Source organism: Maniola hyperantus, chromosome 6 (genome assembly GCF_902806685.2).
Source record: "Maniola hyperantus chromosome 6, iAphHyp1.2, whole genome shotgun sequence".
Taxonomy (NCBI): Eukaryota; Metazoa; Arthropoda; class Insecta; order Lepidoptera; family Nymphalidae; genus Maniola; species Maniola hyperantus.
Window position 1 is genome coordinate 5,598,525 of NC_048541.1, and position 21,730 is coordinate 5,620,254.

Genomic DNA, 21,730 nt, shown 5'->3' on the forward strand with positions numbered 1-21,730 from the left:
GACACACTGAAAATTTCAACTGTCTTTTACGGTTCACGAGATACAGCCTGCTGACAGACAGATGAACGAATGGATTGCAAAGGCTTAGTAATAGGGTCCCATTGGCGCCCTTTCCAAAGAGTATGTAACCACTACATTCCTGTTGGCAAGAGCACAGACTGTGCTCTTTATGCTCAAAAAATATGTCTAGCGGAAAAACAAAATTCATTAAGTTGCAGTAGAACTCAAAGTAAGAGCATAATAGTTTGTGGATCCTTGAAGTGTTCCATACCCAAAAGGTGCCAACGAGGCACTATTTGGCACTGCTGTCCGTCCATCCATCTGTCTGTCAGGGGGCTGTATTTAGACAAATACAACCCCCTGGCTTTACAAATGGTAAAAAGGTGTTTCTTGGACGACGGTATGACGGTACTGAACACTTTGTGTGCAAGTCCAACTTACATTCGGCTGATTTTTATCCATTCTGAAACCTAATAGTTCAATAAGATTGATAGACTAAATAATATGAAAAGTAATGGGTAGCAAGAAATCTGTGGGTAGCAAGTTTTTAGTTCTTTTTCAAAATACAAACTTTCTTTTCAACATTATTTTAATATCTAAAAAATAACTGTATTTTGTTACAATAACATTAAAACGTTAAATTCTGCATATAATATCACAACAAATCTTAGGAAGACTACACTAACTTATGTCCAAAAATTCAATATCAAAAATAAAAATTACAAAATGTATAATTAGAAATATGATATCAATAAGGCACTTCATAAGCACAGAGTACAACAAAATATATTATACTTAATTATTGCTTTTCTTGTAATTTGTCATATTTATTTCTTGAGCTTCAACAGATGGATCAAGTTTAATACTTTCAATAGTTTAAGTAGTTTTTGATGTTATTTTAGGATATATGGTAGCAAAGTAGCAATATATTATATATCCCAAATTAACATGCATAAAACTATACAACTGCATGAAATTGCAGACTACATTGAAATTCTTTAATACTTTTAGCTTATATGACGTTTCTTTATATTTAAGTTTAATCGTTATACATTCCATCAAGAAGGAAGTCCATCCGTTTATAGTGCCTATTATTCCAAGCCTCTTGGCCCTTTTTAAGTGCCATATAGGCCACTACTGCAAACATGGGGACAACCAAAATTGTTATCACTATGGGAAGAATCATCCCAGGATGGCTACCAGCTTTTAGCACATGTGCTTTAATGATAGGTTCATTGTCATCAATGCTCACATTGTTAATTGTGTCCATTTTTGCTAATAATTCAGAAGATACCAGTAAAGGCTTGTGTATTTTAGTAAAATTTACTTTTTGTACATCATATATATTTGTGATGTTTAAAGTTGTGGTATTGGTGAATTTATGTATTGCAACAAGTTTGTTTGTATTATTAGCTACTTTCGGAAGATGAATTATTTCAGATGCTAATTTATCTTCGTGACTTTTTATGCCTGATTCTTCATAAGTGACTCCTTTCCTTGCAACCACAGATGTTCCTTTAGTAACACTTACATTTTTTTCTAAATTTATGAGAGCCAAGTCATTACTAGGTAAAGTGACTGGATTGATATGTATTATGGAGCCACCTTCACTTATCACTTTATGCGTTGGATTGTCGTTTTTCTCTAACTGCGATGATACATCGGTAAACGTTTTTGTTGCAGTATTATTGACTGGAGGTATAACCTTCCCTCTAATTATGGAAATGAAGAAAATGTTACAAATTATAAAATATTTATACATTTTAGGTATTATACTGTAGTAGCTACATAAGAAAATTTATAAAAAGTTTTAGTCTTAAAACAACTCTCGAATGCAAAATAAAAATAAGGGAAATAGGAATTGTAACTTGCAAACAAAAAAACCACAAAAAGAACAGAACCTATACTATATAACCATAACTGATCTGTGACCATAACCAGAGAGTGAACCAAAGACTATATAACCAATACCTCAGAATAAATACTTTTAGAAGTAGCCCTATTGTGACACTTACTGTTAGAGCGAGATAGCTAAATGCATTGAACTACAATTATTGAACTATGGCATTGAAGCTCTTATTAGAAGTGACAAAATGATTTTGTTTTGTCCTTATCACCTCGCCCACTTTTTTTTTTTGTTTGCAAAAAATGTAAATTTTTTAATTGTACGTGAGATTTTAATTGTATGTGAATTTTATTTGTACGTGAGATTTTGGCAAACAACGTCAAGTGAGGTTATGTTGACACAAGTATTGTAAATAAATACCTAATTGATTCGTTGTACATGGTCTGTGGTTTGTCATCTGACAGTTGACAGTAGGCCTTAAAGGACTGTTATCCAGGGCCGTAAAATAAATTAAAAAAAAAAAACAGTTGACAGTGACAGTCACGACTTTCAAATGACATGTAGCAAGAATGCAAAATAAATCCATAAATTGATAATAATCGACGTACAATGTATTTCTTGTTTGAATAGTCTTGTAACTATCAATAATTATTATAATGTATATGTATTTAGAGTGTTTTGTTCGATCGTTGACATAAAATCACAAATAAGTGCGCAATTGTGTAATTAAAAATGAGGACCCGAAGCAATTCGGGTGTACGTTTAGACTATTATCAAAGAGTTGTGCACAAGTTAATTTTAGATCATCAGCAACCGGTTACGGGGTTGTTCCCAGCCAGTCCTCACAACGATCATGCCTGGATCAGGGACAACCTGTATTGTATATTGGCCGTATGGGGGCTGTCCATGGCATTTAAAAAGATCGCCGACCAGGATGAGGATCGCGCCAAAACATACGAGCTAGAACAGAGTTGTGTAAAGCTCATGAGAGGTTTGTTTTTTTACAATACTGTTGTTGATTTGTTCTGATGTTTTATAGCACTTACATACTTATAATGTTTTCAGGACTTTTAATGGCAATGATGCAACAAAAAGACAAGGTAGAAAAATTTAAGAGCACTCAGCATCCATTAGATTCCCTCCATGCAAAGTATTCATCAAAAACTGGCCAAACTGTAGTTAAAGACACTGAGTGGGGCCATCTCCAAATTGATGCAATTTCGCTTTACCTCCTAATACTTGCACAGATGACTGCATCTGGCTTGCAAATAGTATTTTCTTTAGATGAAGTTGCTTTCATTCAGAATCTAGTTTTTTATATAGAATCCGCTTATTGCACACCAGATTATGGAATATGGGAACGGGGAGACAAAACTAATCATGGTCTACCGGAGCTCAATGCTAGTTCAATCGGTATGGCTAAAGCTGCTCTCGAAGCTATGAATGAGCTTGATCTTTTCGGTGCCCGTGGAGGACCTTCAAGTGTTATACATGTGCTAGCTGACGAGGCACAGAAATGCCAAGCTGTGCTACAGTCAATGCTACCTAGAGAATCCAACAGCAAAGAGTTGGATTCAGGCTTGCTGTCAATCATCAGTTATCCAGCGTTTGCTGTTGATGACCCTCAGTTAATAACTAAGACCAGAGAAACAATAGTTACAAAGCTTCAAGGAAAATATGGTTGCAAGAGGTTCTTGAGAGATGGACACAAGACCCCTCGGGAAGACCCAAACAGATTATATTATGAACCATGGGAGTTAAGAATGTTTGAAAACATAGAATGTGAATGGCCTTTATTCTTTTGTTACCTTATACTTGACTACTGCTTCCAAGGAGACAAGAATAATGTCACTGATTATATGCAAAGGCTCGAAAAAATCATGATAAGGAAAGACGATGGGATAAAATTAGTTCCTGAATTGTATTCTGTGCCAGCAGATAGAGCAGATCAAGAACAAGTAGTGCCTGGCAGTCAAGAGCGGATACCAATGGGAAGATGTCCATTTATTTGGGGCCAGTCATTGTATATACTTGGAAAATTATTACAAGAGGTACAACAACATCTATGTCTTCAACTCGAACCGCTAGGTCCAGATCTAGAACCCTCAAATTTTGCATGTCTCGTCCCTCTATAAAATATAAAGAAGATTGTAACAATTTCCTGTAGTATCTTTAAAAACCCTAAATCAAGTGCTGATACAGTTGTATACAAAACTTTACCCTCAAATTGTCAGGTCTCTTTTGTCAGGTCTATTCTTTTCACAATAAATTATCCATGAAAAAGATAGCAAGTTGTAAAAGCCATTATGTTGCAATTTCAAATAAGTCTGATCTAAGTACTGATCTAACTTTGGTTCACTAAAACCTGAAAGCCTGTTCACCAGCCTGACACGATATTAATCTTTATTTAGTAAAGCCAACAACATTATATAATGCATATGTGCAATGGCGTGCAGATCATAGATGCATAAAAGCACTGCCTACTCTTGTTGTAAAGTTCAATGCTGATTTTCTATATTATGAGTTGCCACACTGACCTGACTCAAAATCCTGTGCACGCCACTGCATATGTGTCAACTGTCCTGTCAAAAGTACTTTAAAATGAGTCAGATCATTAGAACTCATTTTGTATGGACTGTACATGTTAATATGTTAATAATTATTTTTTAAAGAAACTATTTTTTATTTTAAGGGTTTTTTAGCTGTTGGAGAATTGGATCCACTAAACAGAAGATTATGCTCAGAAAAGAAACCAGATGTAGTTGTGCAAATAGTAATATTGGCAGAAGACAATGAAATAAGGGATAAGCTACTTGAACATGACCTTCACGTTCAAACAATTAGTGAAGTGGCACCTATTGAAGTGCAGCCAGCTAGAGTTCTCAGTCATCTTTATACATATTTGGGTATTTAATTAACTCTTAGAATGAGAAGGGTTTAGGCCATAAACTTCTATGCTGGTCCAGTGCAATTTGCCAGACTAATATAACTGATCATTATTTTTAGGGATTAGTAACCATATGTGTATAAAAGGATAAGCACTGAATTGAGAACCTCCATCTTTTGCAAATATGTGTTGGTTAATTTTAATACTAATAAAAAACCCGGCCAAGTGCGAGTAAGACTCGCGCACTGAGGGTTTCTTACTGTAGTCGTATTTTTCGACATTTTGCTTGATAAATCAAAAAATAGTATGCATAAAAATAAATAAAAATTTGTTTTACAGGTAAAGCCCTTTTTTGTGATGTAACCAGAAATTCATGGTTTTCGGATTTATTCCTTTAATCCTACCTACCAAATTTCATGATTCTAGGTCAACAGGAAGTACCCTATAGGTTTTCTTGACAGACACGATTGACAGATGGACAGACAGACAACTAAGAAATCCTATAAGAGTTCCTCTTTTCCTATTGAGGTACGGAACCCTAAAAATGCAAAATGTTTAAGTATAATAAGTACATAATCGTAACTTTCAGCTAAGTTAGATTTTTGTATATACAGGACGGAACAAGAAACTTGGATTATCTGGAAGAAAATCTCGTGATGTCGGAATTTTGAGTACTAGCAAATTATATTCGTTGAATGAGCGTATATTTGCTTTCACACCCCAGGTAAGTGTTATCCATACAAATTTTATTTTTTTAACAGATAACAGAACTATCAGCCAGTAGAAAAATAATATTTAAAACAGAGTAAAGAAAAGCAGAAATAAGAAGGTAGATCCAAATAGTTTCATTTTAATAGAACAAACAACATGTTTGTTCCAATAAAAACTTTATTGGAAAAATTATTGAAACTAAGCACAGTAGGTAAGTGTATTTTTTATTCTAAATTATTAAGTTGTTTTTTATCTAACACTGAATATTCACTAGAATATGCACTAGAGCTGCTGAGTTTTATTTTTAATTATTATTTAAATAAAACAGAATCATATTTTGTTTTGTTACTACAGATATTTGGATAAAACATTATATACATTTTATTTTTTTCATATTTAAATTTTGTTCTGTTTGGTTCAATAGTTTTCTGATATGAAGCGTTTCTACATCGCTTCTGACTATGAACTGATGATTGATATGCTAAAAGCAGAGATTTATTTCTTGAAATCCTCCTGGCAAAATCTGCTCGGGCGCCCACTCATTGTATTGACTTTGAATCAGATGTATTTAGGTATTGTTTTATACCTCTGCACTTCTTTCGCTTGCTTACCCCTACTGTGTGCTTTGAAGTGTACTAATGTTTTTTGCATTATAATATTATTTAATATGGGTGCGAATTGTACAATTGCCTGCAACAGAAATATATGGAGTAATGACAGTGGCATGCACAAGGTTTTTGATCAGGGTAGCTGGTTTGTGTGCTGTTACAAATTGGTAAACCTTAGTCCTTATGCATATTATACGGGTTATACAAATCTTTTGGAGAAGGCAATGCTTTTATGCATGCATAAGGTGCAAGCCACTGATTGTACTAGTACAGTTTTCATCGATATCGTACTATGTTAACTATGTTTTATCCCTTTGTTAATATATTACTATAAGTACCTACTAACATAGTACTAAATAAGTACCAAATAAAAGTAACTAACTTGTAATTTTAAAGCTGTCTTGTTACACGACATTGGCCCCGATTCTCTAGTCTCTCTCTAAACTAAATTTGGAGTGTCTGCATCCTTTTCTTTTTACTAATGCTAAAAAAGGAACGGAACATGACTTTCACATTTAAAGACTCTAAATTTTAGTGCACAATACAAATTTAAACAGTAGGTTCGCGAGTGCGTGCTAAAATCACGGGTTTTACCATCTAAAATATAAATTTAGAAATGTCAAACTGCTTCTGTCCTTTTCATATTACAATGGTGGGAAGGGGGTGCGAATACTCTAAAATTAGGTTGTGCTTAGAATCGGTGCCAGTGTTTATCATCCATGTTATTTCCCGGCATGACTAGAATTTCGACTATGAAGAATACTACATGACTCGCGACCCGGCTTTGCTCGCGAGTACGTTCACAGCGAACGTCGCCTTTCTCGGCATGAGTTGGAAGCAAATGCTGGGGCGGCCTACCATCACTTTACTAGCTACACATTACCTTTTAGGTAAACAATAATATTGGTAAAGGAATTAATAGTGCTGCTAATTCGGTTGTACACAAATCTGTCACACAATACATTCGAATGATTTTGGTTTTTTCCACTTAAATAATTACAGGACTAAACAATATCATATCGTCCTGTTCTGCAGTACTAACTTTATGACTCTTTTTATGACGCCCACACAGCATCAAGTATATTATCTTATTGCAATTAATTTGCACTATGGCTTGATGTAGTGCGCGCAAAATAAGTACTCTGAACACTAGCCATATGACTTGACATGACACAGTACGCGGCAGAATTTTTTTTCATCGACCTTTAGAAGAAGATAGCGGATTTGTAGAGCATTGTCTCTGTTGTTGAGACCGACAAAACGTCACATAGGCATGAGTGACTGAGACAACGCTCTATAAAGCCGAAATCGGAAATGCCATTCTAAAAGCCGATGTACAATATTTTCTGCCGCGTACTGCAAATAACTTGATGACTGTACAAAAACAATCTCAGCCGGGCTTGTATGTTTGATCCGTACCTAGTCTATGACCTGCGCAAACTGAGACTTGCCAAGTGGCAACTTGAGATTGCACTACATGTTTTGTTGTCACTTTAAGTTTGATCCAATCAGCGATTCGTCCAATGTGTGCTGATCGCATATTAGCTGACTAGTTAATGCCTGCGACTTCGTCCGCGTGTATTTAGGGTTTTCAAAAATCCCGTGGGTACTCTGTGATTTTCCGGGTTATAAAGTAGCTTATGTCCTTCCCCGAGGTGCAAGCTATCTCTGTACCAAATTTCTTTAAAATCGGTTGAACGGATGGGCCGTGAAAGGCTAGAGCAGATAGACAGACAGACACACTTTCGCATTTATAATATTAGTATGGATTAGTATGGATGGAAGTATGGATGAGCCAGGCAAATTGGACAATATGCTTGATGGTTTGTAACCTGGCATTAGAACTGAAATATAATAATTTACTCAATCTGGTACAACCAAATTAGCAACAATATTAGTAAAAATAAAGTGAAAATTACTAAGCACAGATTCAATAATATTCAATCCCATTGTTTCATAATCAAATTGTACATTTTATGTCCAATTGTCCAGTATTCTAATAATATTTAAGTATTGTATGAGTCCTGGTCTTGGTTTCTAATTATTTCATCAAATGATACTGTAGCTTATGTTTGTTTTCGGTTTTTTTGCTATTTTTGCTTTTTTTTAGCTGAAATATTTGATGGGTTTTTAATGGCGCATATTTTCAGATCAGGGTAAAATCCCCATGGCAATGATAACCACTATGAAGAAATTGAAGTCAGGTTACATTAACGGTACAAGAGTGACTCTTGGTAACCTCGGTGAATTTTTGAGTACATCTGCTATTACGAATTTGAGTTTTTTGGGCAGCCAAGAAGATGGTTATCCAGACAGTAAGTTTCAGTTCAAATTTGACTAATTTCTGTAATTTTATCAACTTCGTAAATGGACGATTTCTGCGTTACTCTCTGTCTATGCCCTTGTTTAATTAAAACAGTTAGTTAATTTTTGAACAGTTGAAGCATTTACTATGCCTTTCATCGGCAATATCACTCAGTAAACTTAAGACCAGATATCCAATAATGCGAAGCGAGCGAAGATGTGTTCTTCAAAACAATCTGATTATTGATATATGACGTGAAAAAATGATCACGTCATTTTCCAATAAACTGATTGGTTTGCTAACACTGGCCCTTAACTTAATTATTGTTAAATTTTACTGCTTTTATCTTTAAAGCAAATAAACAAAAATGTTATAGGTGATAACTGATAAATCTCGAATTTGAGAGTAACTTTCATAGGTTGCATACCTCACAAAGGAGTATATTGCCCATTTAGTTCTTTTATTTTGAAATGCGTAACACATTATACATCGTTAACTAGGTACATCATTATAAGTCACAATGTCAAATGAGATGGTTAACCAAATCCATGGATAAATTAACGGTACAAAAATAGACAAAATTGCAAATCCCATCAAAAATAAAATGACAAGCTAATATTAATTTCATATTACAGAACTAAACCCGCAAGTGCACAACTACTTAGAGGACCACTTGCTGAAATCCTTCAGCAACAAATTCAGCATCCTGTCTCAGCCGTCGGGCCTGAAGAACTCGCGGATGTTGCGCCGGCGCATGTCCGTGCGCGGCGCTATCAAGAAAACGAGGTCCATTAATGTGGATTGTAAGTTATTTGCATCATCATCGTCAACCGATAAACGACCACTGCTGGACATAGGTCAGTTGTAGGTCCACACGTCACGGTCTTGTGCCGGCTGAATCCGCTTTTATTTGGACTCGTTTGATGCTGTCTCTACTCCTAGTGGGGATCTTCCTAGTGGAGAGTTCTGGTGCGTTATTTACGTACGGTCTTACAACTTAAGAAGACTTTTGGGGTTTGATATCATCATCGTCAACTGGTAAACGTCCACTGCTGGATATGGGTCCGTTGTAGGACTTCCACACGCCACGGTCTTGTGCCGGCTGAATCCGCGGTTATCTTGACGCGTTTGATGCTGTCTGTACTCCTAATGGGGGTCTTCCTAGTGGGGAGTTCTGGTGCGTTATTTACGTACGGTCTTATAACTTAAATGAAACCTGCATGCCTGAGAGCTCTCCATAGTTATGTTCTCAATCATGTCTGAAGTCAGCTGATTCTCTCTTGGCCGGTATGATAGACTATGGCCAAATCCTTTTAGACTCTGAGAGAAGACCCGTGCTCAGTAATGAGCCGGCGATGGGTTGATCATGATGATCATGATAAAAACATGTTATTTTTTATTTTATTTTTGGCAATCTGTTGGAAACATGTGTATTTTATGATATGGAGGAGTTAACCTGATTTACAGCTGAAACGTTGGGCATGGAAGGGGAAAACGTCGGTCCACACTTGGAAAAGAAAGGATCGTGGCTTGATTTGGAGCCGGCGTTTGGACGCAGTCCATCCCCTGAAGAAGCCAAAAAGAGAGCCTTTACCAAGTAAGCGTTTTTAATTTACTATTTAATACATTGTTTCCTTTAATCATCCACCTGAAATTCATTCTTCAGATTCCTTTATTATTTGTTTTTCACCTAGTGAATTCAGTCTAAGATAGAAACTGGTGAAACTGTACTAAGGGGTATAGTAGTTTTTAAGAAATCCTTGTCTCTAATCGGTACTGGTTACCAGAACTCCTTGATTTCCTGGGATTATAAGTAGCTAATTGCTTAGACCTGCCGATTTGCTTGTTTTAATATTAAATCTTATTACTTAGGGGCACATCGACGACTACTTTGGGTGTAGTTACTCCGACAATTGAAATTACAAAGGAAATTACTCCACCACCACGCAAGGAAGAAGGTTAGTTCGATTTTCCAATAAACCTACAGTCTAGCTGTCTCTAGACCATGGTTATTTATTTAAATATTGCGGAAAACATGAACAGTCATTAAAAATCGAATTTGTTAATATATGCTTTTTATTAAGTTTGCTTGTTTGTATTGTTATTTCGTCGATTTTAGGTTACTTCCGATTGAATTGTACAACCTCGTGAGATTTAGCTGGCATTAAATGATGGACATTAGAACTCTGATGGCATATGGTCGAGTTTGGACTCATTTACTTTGTTTTTATGAGTAGGTACTTTTCAAAAATTTCAAAAAACACGATGTCTGAGCCACACACACATAGTGGAACACGTTGGGGGCCATATATTATGTGCATTAAAAAACTTTGACTTTAAAAAGTTTTTTTACATTTAATTTTTTTTACACTCCAGCGGTAGTAAAGAACCCACCGTTGCGAAACCGAACGATATCCGAAAGCCAAAGCCTGGCCTACGCCGAGCAGGAGACCGACGAGCTGATAGCGATGTTGCGAGAAACCGAAAATCTTGACGAACAGGGCGACATACTACAGTACTTGGTGGACACGCATGGACTGGACTTCAGTACCGGTGAGAAATTACTTCATATAAGGATAAGCATAAAATGATTTCACTAATCTATATATATAAAAGCAAAAGCTGACTATCTGACTGACTGATCTATCAAAGCACAGCTCAAACTACTGGACGGATCGGGCTGAAATTCGGCATGCAGACTAAGACATCTGCTAAGAATGAATTTTAAAAATTCAACCCCTACGGGGGTAAAATAGGGGTTTGTAATTTGTGTAGTCCACGCAGATGAAGTCGCGGGCATAAGCTAGTAACCCAAAGTAAATGGAAATGAGCAACCGCCAGGTTTCCTACAGGTTTTTCTCTTTAAGAAGGGCATCCTGAAGTTCGAACCAGTGCTAGATTCACTTAACAAGTCTCAAGCACTTTGTAGAAGTTTATAGGAATAAAAAACCGTGCTATTATTTTCGACTGCACAGATAAATTCCATTCTTTTGTCAACTTTTTACTTTCAGCTTTTTTTTTATTTGTTTTATGTGAAAAAATTACTTTGAATTGTAAATTTTATGAAAATAGGTATGCTAGAAAACGGTAAAGCGGTAACGGTGAAGGACTTACTCAAAGCTCTCTACGAGAAAGCTTGTACCCAGAAACTGTGGGGTCTAGTCCGTCACACGGCGGGCATGTTGGGCAAACGTGTGGAAGACTTGGCCAAGGCTGTGACAGACTTGCTCGTGCGCCAGAAACAGATCACTGTGGGCATGCCGCCCAACAACGAACATACCATTACTGCGCCGCTACCTGAGAATGAGTTGAGACAGTTGATTCATGTGGTGAGTAGTACCATAGAATAGCTAATAGTACTTTCCAGGTGTACAAGGATCACTCCACAAAGACGTTTAAATAAATAGCGTCTTGTTGCAACGCAATAAAATGCAATTCAGCTTGCTCGTGCGCCAGAAACGGATCGCTGTGGGCATGCCGCCCAACAACGAACATACTGAGGTACATGTGGTGAGTAGTAGGTATGTATATGGGCCATTTTGTCCCAGTACTTCAACTCTTAAAAGGATTTAGATGCAGTTCAACTACGTACTGGGAAACAAGTCTAACCAGACTATAGTTCAACGGTTAATCTAATCGGTAGTACAAGTGGGAAGGACCTAAAATCAAATATTATGTTAAAAAACGAATTGTATTCTTGCATAAATTATTGTAATATTCATTTATTCCCTTGCATGCAGTCTTTGCGTCGAGAAAACCAAGAAAACGGTAGTGAAAAGGTAACGATATTTTTTGACCACGTAAAAGATTATATTAAAGAAAGATTATTTTAAGTCACATTTGCTATATGGTCAAATTCTATGATGGTAACGCGTTTAAATTAAAAAAAACCGGCCAAGTGCGAGTCAGGCTCGCGCAATGAGGGTTCCGTACTACAGTCGTATTTTTTCGACATTTGGCAGGATACTTCAAAAACTATGATACATAAAAATAAATAAAAATCTGTTTTAGAATGCACAAGTGAAGACCTTTCATAATATGATACCCCACTTGATTAGTTATCTTACTTCGAAAATTGAAAATACTAATTATTAGTTCATGACCACAATTTAATTTTTGTGTGATCTAACCCTAAATTCACGGTTTTCAGATTTTTCCCCCAATGTCAGCTATAAGATCTACCTACCTGCCAAATTTCATGATTCTAGGTCAACGGGAAGCACCCTGTAGGTTTCTTGACAGACAGACAGACAACAAAGTGATCCTATAAGGGTTACGTTTTTCCTTTTGAGGTACGGACCCCTAAAAAGCACATTTTTCCGGTTTTATTGTTAATTTAAATGGTATCTGTAATCTGTCTGTACACAATCTTTGAACTATACTAAAATGACAGGTCTAAATAATATATTGCGATCCCTTTTATAATGCTCCCTTGTGCGGAAAATTATAGCAAAATATTTAGTTTTAGGACTGTGTAAAACAATCGTTAACTAATTGAATCGACAGGTCTAAATCTAGTCATGTTCTTTTCTGCAGGGAACATTATGAAAAGGATAGAAGGATAGGACATTTGAAACTGTAGTTTTAGTTTATCTCAGAGTTTGTGTAGTACAGAATTATCTATATGCTGCAGAAAATAATGTACATCAACCTTTAGAATGAGATTTGGGCTTCGTAGAGCGTTGTCTCTGTCACTCATACCTATGTGACGTTTTGTCGGTCTCAACGACCAGAGACAATGCTCTACAAAACCGCTATCTCTTTCTAAAGGTCGATGAAAATAACTGCCGCGTACTGTACAATGACAGTGTAACAGAGGTATCAAAAAGTCTTAGGTACAATAAATGTTTTAGGCGTATGGCGACGATGAGAGTACAGCGATGTTAACACAAGAGTTGCTGGTGTATCTTGCCATGTTTATACGCACCGAACCGCAGCTGTTCTTGGAGATGTTGCGGCTCAGAGTTGGACTTATTATTCAGGTAAGATTGAAACAAATTAATACAACTACAAGTAGGTTAGCTTCAAGCTGTGGTAGCCTAGTGATTAGGACGTCCGCCTTCCAATCGGAGGTCGGGGGTTCGATCCCGGGCACGCACCTCTAACTTTTCGGAGTTATGCGCGTTTTTAAGTAATTAAAATATCACTTGCTTTAACAGTGAAGGAAAACATCGTGAGGAAACCTGCATGCCTGAGAGTTCTCCATAATGTTCTCAAAGGTGTGTGAAGTCTACCGATCCGCACATGGCCAGCGTGGTAGACTATGGCCACAACCCTTCTTACTCTGAGAGGAGACACGCGCTCTGTAGTGAACCGGCGATGGGTTGATCATGATGATGATGATGACAAGTAGGTTTCTTTGATGTATTTCTTAAATCAGTCTGCCTGAAATTTGGAATGGAAATGCTTATACCCTAAATTACAATACCCGGCAGGAAATATTGCACATAAAACTTTAGAAAGTGTTAACGGTTTCGTAGAGCGTTGTCTCTATCGTTGAGACCGACAAAACGTCATATAGGTATGAGTGACAGAGACGACCTCTACGAAACCCAAATCTCTAAAGCTCGATGTGCAATATATCCTGCTGGGTACTGTAACACATAGGCTACTTTTATCTTGGAATATTAAAGAGTTCCAGCTGAATTAAAAAGCTATATCCTCGTGGAAGAAGTCGCGGGCATCAGCTAGTATGCTAATAAAGGTAATCAGAATACTCTTAATTTTCTTAGAAGAGTGCTCTTCTAACTAAATTACAGCTACACTTATATAAATAATTTTACATACATATCAAAAATGGCGGACGGGCAGGATTCGAACCCGCGCCTCCTGGGATCGCGCCCGACACTGACTGCTAAGCTACGGTTCGATTGCTGCAATGCCAGTGACGAAATTTGTGATATGTTCACTCAGTACTGAAGCTATTGTTAATGCCATGCCAGTGGCCTTTGAAAGTAGTTGCGATAGCTGCAAAGTGTCGCTACTAGATGGCATTAATAGTCGCTTCAGTACTGAGTGAATATACATATCACAAATTTCGTCACTGGCAGCAAGCGAACCGTAGCTTAGCAGTCAGAGCGTCGGGCGCGAGCCCAGGAGAAGCGGGTTCGAATCCTGCCGGCCCGCACTTTTTGATATGTATTTAAAATTATTTAGAAATTTCCTTGAAGTGTAGGTAAAACACTATAAAAATTATAAAATACACTTATTTAAACCTGAAATCTGTCATAGTTTTCTGACATATTAAAATTGTTCGTTTATTTGTTCTGTACACTTGGAAGATAGGACATACTGGACATAACACACAATTTAAATGTTACTCAAAAAAGAGCTGTAATTGTTTATCACTAGAAAAAATATATCTGTTACATTTTCAAGGTAATGGCAACAGAATTGTCTCGCACATTGTCCTGTGACGGTGAAGAGGCGTCCGAACATTTATTGAACCTGTCACCTTTTGAGATGAAGAATCTCCTTCATCACATCCTTAGCGGCAAGGAGTTTGCTGTTAACAGTGGTAAGTTACGCTTTGAAACTGAACTCTTAACGATTCAAAAGAAAGAAATACGTTTATTTTCTTAATTATGCCACACATGACATGCCGGCGGTTTTGTTATCACGGCGCTTCCTCAACCAGAAGAAGCGCCGGAATAAACTGTGTCATGCGTGGCACAACCCGAAAAAAAGTTGCAGGTAAGTATAATGCTGTATGCCTTGATACACAAGAGAATATAGCGCTGATATTCAGCCAGGACCATATGAACCGGGTGATACCACGAAACTATACTACCAACTTATAACTACACAATGTGGCTAATTCCGTTGTACACAATTTCTAAACTAAACTTAAATGGCTCGTCTAAATCTATTGCTATCCCTTTCATAATGTTGCTTGCGGAAAAGGATAGCACTAGATTTAGACCTGTTAATTTAGTTTAGTTTAGAGATTGTGTACAAGAAAATCAGCCCCAGTATAACACTAAATGTTTAGTGTAAATGTTTATTTGAATAAAAAGGCTTAATTTCTATTTATTAGCTATATTCATTAGAGAATAGATATGTTCATTATGAGATATGTGGCCGATTCTCTTGTACACAATCCCTAAACTGAACTAAATTTGACAGTTCCAAATCTAGTGCTACCCTTTTCCGCGAGCGACATTATGATAGGGATAACAATAGATTTAGAAGTGTCTTTTAAGTTTAGTTTAGAAATTGTATACAACGGAATTAGCCACATTGTCTTTCGCTACAATCCACTACATTCTTAAAGTAGTATAACCTTTTTTTCAGTGCATTCAATAATTTTCGGTATAAAACAAAAGTACGATCAGAGAGGCGAGTAATTAGTTGTGTGAACAACGCTTTTTGTTATGTCGAATGTGCCCCTGTGTTTTATAATTTTTTTTTTTTTGCTGAACATCCCCCGTGCTAATTCTACCTTATAACTTAAATCACCTATTTTATTATTACGGAAACACTAAACGCATTTGTCCTTATATTATACACAAGATGATGCCCGCGACTACGTCCGCGAATTTACAATTCTTAATAATCCCGTGGGAACCCAAAATTTCCCAGCATAAGTAGTTGCTTATGTCACTCTCCAGGTCTTTAACTATATATCTCTCAACGACTGTACTCATGTATTTAGTCGACGTTTTAGCCCGACTAGTTTCGAACCCATCCGGGGTCCTTTTTCAAGGGAGTTGGGTTGAGACCCAACCGCGACGCGTGCGCGAACTGAAATGATTTCCTAAACGACGAACATAAAAATAAATAATAATATCGGTCTCCCTACTAAGGTCTAAGGACCAAATTGCGACACCCAAACTGGGTATCCATAATACTTTGTACATACTTAGTATGATGTAATTATTTATGGAAATGCAATAAATGAAAATTGAAATTGAAATTGAAATTGAAATTGAAATTGAAATACGTGAGCACAGCCGTTGAGAGATATTATATGTAATGGAAATCACTCACGATAGTTTAAACGCTAAAATTTAACTATATCCTTACAAAAAATCACGTCAATCCATTACTCCGAATCGTGATTGAAGAACAAACCAACGAATAAACACACTTTCGCAATTATAATATTAGAAAGATTCCCTGCGTGCTTATACTCAGTCCTGATTCTTTTATGATTACCTTAGAGGCTAGAACGGGAGATCCGATAATCACATTGCGATAATCGCAATTGCAATCAGGCTGAGTTTTTGGTACACTTGCTCCACCTGCTGTGCATATTGCGATCATCACGTTGTTGTTATCACACTTTGGTGCTACTTCTTCTTATTTTATTTTATATAGCTGATCCCCGCGGCTTCGCCCGCGTAGATTTAGGTTTTTAAAGATCCCGTATAGCCTATGTCACTCAGGAATAATGTATCTTTCTACTGGTGAAAGAATTTTTAAAATCGGTTCAGTAGTTCTAAAGATTACCCCCTACAAACAAACTTAACGACATTACCTCTTTATATAATACAACGGGCCGTGCAGCAGAAATCGTAATATTTTAATTTCGCCATAACTTCAAAACCAAACGTCCAATTTTAATCATTCAAAGACCAAATATTATCTCCATAAACTGTTCTTAGTGATGAAATCATTTATTTTGATAAGGATTAATAGCATGAGTAAAATAAACGCGTTTAAATGTAGTCCAAAAAAAATTCAAGATTTTTAAATAAAAAAATGGTTGCTGTGCCTCACTCGACATAGATGGGTATAGTGTGTCGCGGACTTTTTTGTAGATATTTATAAGATCTACAATTAATTAGAACATTTTATGGTTCTATCTTTTATAGTTTAGGCAGCGTACGCAAAATAAGTAACTTTTCTGGTTGATTTTTTACACCTTGTGTCCGAAAAACCCAAATATCTTACGGAACCCTATTTTTTTCCAAAATAAAATATAGCCTATGTTACTCGTGGATAATGTAGCTTTCGAATGGTGAAAGAATTTTTAAAATCGGTCCAGTAGTTTTTGAGCCTATTCAGTACAAACAAACAAACAAACAAACAAACAAACAAACAAACAAACAAACAAACAAAGTTTTCCTCTTTATAATATTAGTGTAGATTATTTTATACCTCAGTCTCAATAATAATTCCACAATTTTTTGTCTTGTTTAAAGTACAGGTACAGTAGCTAGCAGAAAATATTGTACATCAACCTTTACAAAGGAATTTCGGGTTCGTAGAGCGTTGTCTCTGTCACTCATACATATGTGACGTTTTTACGGTCTCAACGACAGAAACAACGATCTATAAAACCGCTAACTCTTTCCAAAGGTCGCTGTACAATATTTCCTGCCGGGTACTGTAAGCAATGCCACAGCATCTTATTTGTTTGAAAATTTATTTTACGAAAAATTTGCAGTCGGTCGCGGAAACTTCTCCATTGTGAGCAACAAGTCGACTCGTTATACAAAGAAATCTCAAATCATACTGGAAGGACAAGGGCTTCAGGGCACCATTGATGAAGGTTGGTAACAACATAGCTAATAACAATGTTAAGAATCGATAAAGTCAATTTCTTAGTTTGAAAATGCCCCGGATTAATTAATCCAACGCGTCTTTCTATCACAGCGATTTTATTCTTTCACACTCACTTTTCCATACAAACGTAGTACGGCGATTATTATATTATTTGTTGTTTAAAACATCGTCCATCTTACTCTTGAGTATGCCCCACCCGTAAATGTTGATTGGAATAACATGCGCTCACGCTCGACTTGTAGCGACCAAGTAGAGCACTTATTTCTCTTTATTTCAAATGTTGGCGTTAAGTTAATTCGCTTGTAAACAAAACTAACAATCATTCTTCAATTTAAACCTACAATAGAACATTTCAATAATGCATAAACAAAAATCCTACTAAATAGACAAGTCCAAAGTTGTGCCATCTTTTTCTGTCGGGAAAACTGTGATAAGGATGGACAATGATTTTACCTTATCTTTGTATAAGTTTAAGCAGGCATTTACTTGGTCAGTAAATTGGTGTGTGTGACAGCGCCTATAGCGGAACCAGATCGGCAAGGCCAGTGGCTGCGGCGCAGGAGACTCGACGGTGCTCTCAACCGCGTTCCCAGGGACTTCTATCCGCGTGTATGGGGCGTTTTGGAAAAGGTGAGATCCTCATACCATCTGATCCAGGATTCAGGAACCTAACAAAGACTTGTAACAGTTTTTGAAAATTTTGTAATACATTTTTTGAAAAGTTGAATTCATAAGACATGCTAATAATAATGTGAAACTTCATGGGAGCATTTTTATGAACACACCGAACTCAGTTTAGATGGAGGAAACAAGTGTTTTTCTTCATCCTGTAAAGTTATTAAAATATAGTACCGGTTGCCAGTTTATAGTTGATATGGCACATATGACCGCCTAGTCCCATTTAAGTAAAGCAGATGCAAGGCCAACGACAGTTACTCGCGTTTTAGAACGTATAGCAGAAAACTGACGCGGACGGATAGTTTTAAGACAGTATGCTGCATTCCATAGCTCCTTCGCAAACCTTGAGCTTAACTTTTGAGAGTTTGCCAGGAACCAACCTAGTTTGAAGCCTTGCCAATACAGTCGAGTTTGAATACTTACATGCGTTTGTGTACATATCTTAATCCATATCACATTTTTTATTTGTTTTAGTGTCAAGGTCTAGTGATCCAGGGCAAACTGCTGCAACAAAATTTGACCCAAGAGATGACGTCAGGAGAGTTGAAATTCGCGCTGGCCGTGGAAACTGTCCTGAATTCGATTCCACAGCCAGAATACAGGCAGCTGGTGGTGGAAGCTCTAATGGTGCTGACACTGGTCGTGGAGTATAAGGCTGTCAACCAACTGGGAGGAATGATAACGGTGGAACATCTAGTGCATAAAGCTAATCAAATCTTCTTAGAGGACCAGGTAACTTTTATAGTTTATCTAGATGATGCCCGCGACTTCGTCCGCATGGATTTAGGTTTTCCGAACCAGTGGTAGATGCATATGACGATTCAAAACTACCTACTTGTAAATGTTTAATTGAATAAAAAATATTTTTATTCGTTTATTTATTTATTTAAAAATCCCGTGGGAATTCTTTGATTTTCCGGGATAAAAAGCAGCCTATGTCCTTCCCCGGGATGCAAGCTACTGCTGTACCAAATTTCGTCAAAATCACTTGAACGGCTGGGCCGTGAAAAGGCTAGCAGACAGACAGACAGACGGGCGACAGACACTTTCGCGTTTATAATATAAGTATGGATTCATCTGGAAGTGTAATTCGTAATTGTTAGGATACTGTATCTGCAAAAATTCGGGTATGTAACACAAGGGTTCGGAATTTCGAGTTTGGTACTTATAATATTTCTGTATTACTACCATTTTTATAGGTCGCATCATAAAAATTCGTTTGTGCAGAAAAGTAATCTAACGTAGACTAAAACCGTATGTACACCAATGAAACACAGACATTAAGGCTGAGATCTATAGAGCGCACTTTGACTTTGCTCAGACTTAAGATTGAGTTAAAACGAGACAAATTTATGTGAGAGATATAGCTCTGTCTCGTTTTAACTCTGTCTTTAGTCTAAGCAAAGTCAGAGTGCGCTCTATAAATCTCACCCTAAGACTTTAAACACAAGAACAACAGAGGCTCTTGCTATCTCGGTGCGCTCTATGATTGGCTGATCTTATTCAAAAATAAGATATCTGCGCCTGTACATCGGCGTAACCTATATAATGTCCGTTCATCGTAACTTGACGCGTGATTAATAATATGTTAGCACCATTGCTGTTTCTTTATTCCTTAGAACTTAGGGTTTATTGTGTGATTTGCAATGGTGCCAGCATATTACCCACGCGTCAAGTTACGATGAACAGGCAATACGTGGTAGTACTGTACAGAGTTGTGAATAGCACACAAAGGACTTCGGTAAAGTGCAGACAACGCAAGCACGGATTGCTAACACGAGGGACGCTGCTCATCATTCTACCAACTCAAATTTTTGTTAAATTCAAGATGCGGTGCAACGGCGATGCAACATTGTGTTGTGCGGCGAGCGCGTGCGGCAATGCGCTCGTGTGCGGAGGCGCCGCCGGTGTGTGTCAGCACCTCTACGACTCCGCGCCCAGTGGCAGCTACGGAACTATGACGTACCTGGCCCGTGCTGTTGCCGCACTGCTGGCGGAGCGTCTGCCGCACGACGTGCCCATCGAATGCGCCATCACTTAGGTATATGCCCATGCCTGTACGCTCCGCGCAGTTATGATGTAGCTGGTGAGTCTGACCAAAAAGAGAACCTCTGAAAAAGTTTGGGCTTGATGTTGAGCTAGGACTTTTCTTTTTATAATATGTTTAGATGTTAGATATATTATAGATGTAAAAATTAATGTTTTTCTGTCTGTTCGTTATCTATGCATTCGCGCATCATTTATCAGATCTAGTTAACGTTTTATGTTGACACTTCCGTGAAAGTTCGGACATAGTATTTGATTTGTACCATTACTATGTACAGTTCATAGTATGTACTATGCATCGATATAAATGACAAGATATGCCCAAGCGAACAAAATTTTTCACGGGTTTTGGAACCAAATAAATCAGCGCCACCTGTTAGATACTAATGAACGACCCGTTTGAAATCCAGACGTCCGTCACTGAGGTTGCATTGGTGCTAAATAAACATTTTAGGACCAATGAATCGGTGCCATTTTGCTTGTTCAATGGCCCTGTCCTTACGAAGTAATATATAAGTCAATGGTACTATGCAATAAGTTTTAGTTTTCAAATGTTACATTTGTTTCAGTTATGGTGCAGGAACCAGAAATGCTGATTACCTTCATCTTAGTATAACGTAGGGCTCAAATGACGTGCTACCGATTAGATATGGATACATAGTTAGATAGACGAAAGTATATTTTTATTTTATTTTGGCAATAGAAAAAAATGTGGTATATTGTTAGTGATTTTTGTATAATCTGTATTATATTTTATTCTAGTATTTCATATTTTAGCAAATGTTTGTTAACTACAATTATTTTTGTTTCTATTTCAGTATACCCTTTTCGTAGGGATTTATCCTACTTATTAGATCAAACGATGTTTTAATAAATATTTATTTTTATTTCTGTCTCATTTTTTACGTTATGGTTACCCCAAAAGGAAAAAAAGGAACCCTTATAGGATCACTTAGTTCCGTCTGTCTGTCCGTTTATCGTGTCTGTCAAGAAAACCTATATGGTAATTCCCGTTAACCTAGAATCATGAAATTTGGCTAATATCGAAAAAATACGACTGTAGTACAGAACCCTCGGTGCGCGAGTCTGACTCGCACTTGGCCGGTTTTTTATTTTCGAAAAATAAGATTAGATCATTA

At 37.0% G+C, this 21,730-nt stretch overlaps 2 protein-coding genes across 8 annotated transcripts; one reads left to right on the forward strand and one right to left on the reverse strand.

Moving 5' to 3' along the window:
• Positions 1 to 571: 571 nt before the first annotated feature.
• LOC138402431 (uncharacterized) lies at positions 572 to 1,925 on the reverse strand. Its single transcript, XM_069499050.1, has one exon. The coding sequence runs from the start codon at positions 1,760 to 1,762 to the stop codon at positions 1,040 to 1,042; it is 723 nt and encodes a 240-aa protein (XP_069355151.1). The 5' UTR covers positions 1,763 to 1,925; the 3' UTR covers positions 572 to 1,039.
• Positions 1,926 to 2,403: 478 nt separating this feature from the next.
• Positions 2,404 to 21,478, forward strand: LOC117983146 (probable phosphorylase b kinase regulatory subunit alpha). 7 transcript variants are annotated; one of them, XM_069499241.1, is made up of 19 exons: positions 2,407 to 2,837; positions 2,912 to 3,897; positions 4,539 to 4,752; positions 5,348 to 5,457; positions 5,869 to 6,016; positions 8,203 to 8,367; positions 8,993 to 9,160; positions 9,825 to 9,954; positions 10,230 to 10,315; positions 10,734 to 10,910; positions 11,430 to 11,686; positions 12,098 to 12,136; positions 13,211 to 13,339; positions 14,736 to 14,874; positions 17,749 to 17,853; positions 18,382 to 18,497; positions 19,020 to 19,277; positions 20,374 to 20,631; positions 21,161 to 21,478. In XM_069499241.1, the coding sequence occupies exons 1-18, from the start codon at positions 2,579 to 2,581 to the stop codon at positions 20,584 to 20,586; spliced, it is 3,699 nt and encodes a 1,232-aa protein (XP_069355342.1). In that variant the 5' UTR covers positions 2,407 to 2,578; the 3' UTR covers positions 20,587 to 20,631; positions 21,161 to 21,478. The 7 variants fall into 7 exon arrangements, with proteins under 7 accessions (XP_069355344.1, XP_069355345.1, XP_069355342.1 ...); XM_069499240.1 differs by having other exon boundaries at positions 20,374 to 20,586; XM_069499242.1 differs by lacking the exon at positions 5,869 to 6,016 and adding an exon at positions 6,795 to 6,942 and having other exon boundaries at positions 20,374 to 20,586.
• Positions 21,479 to 21,730: the final 252 nt, after the last annotated feature.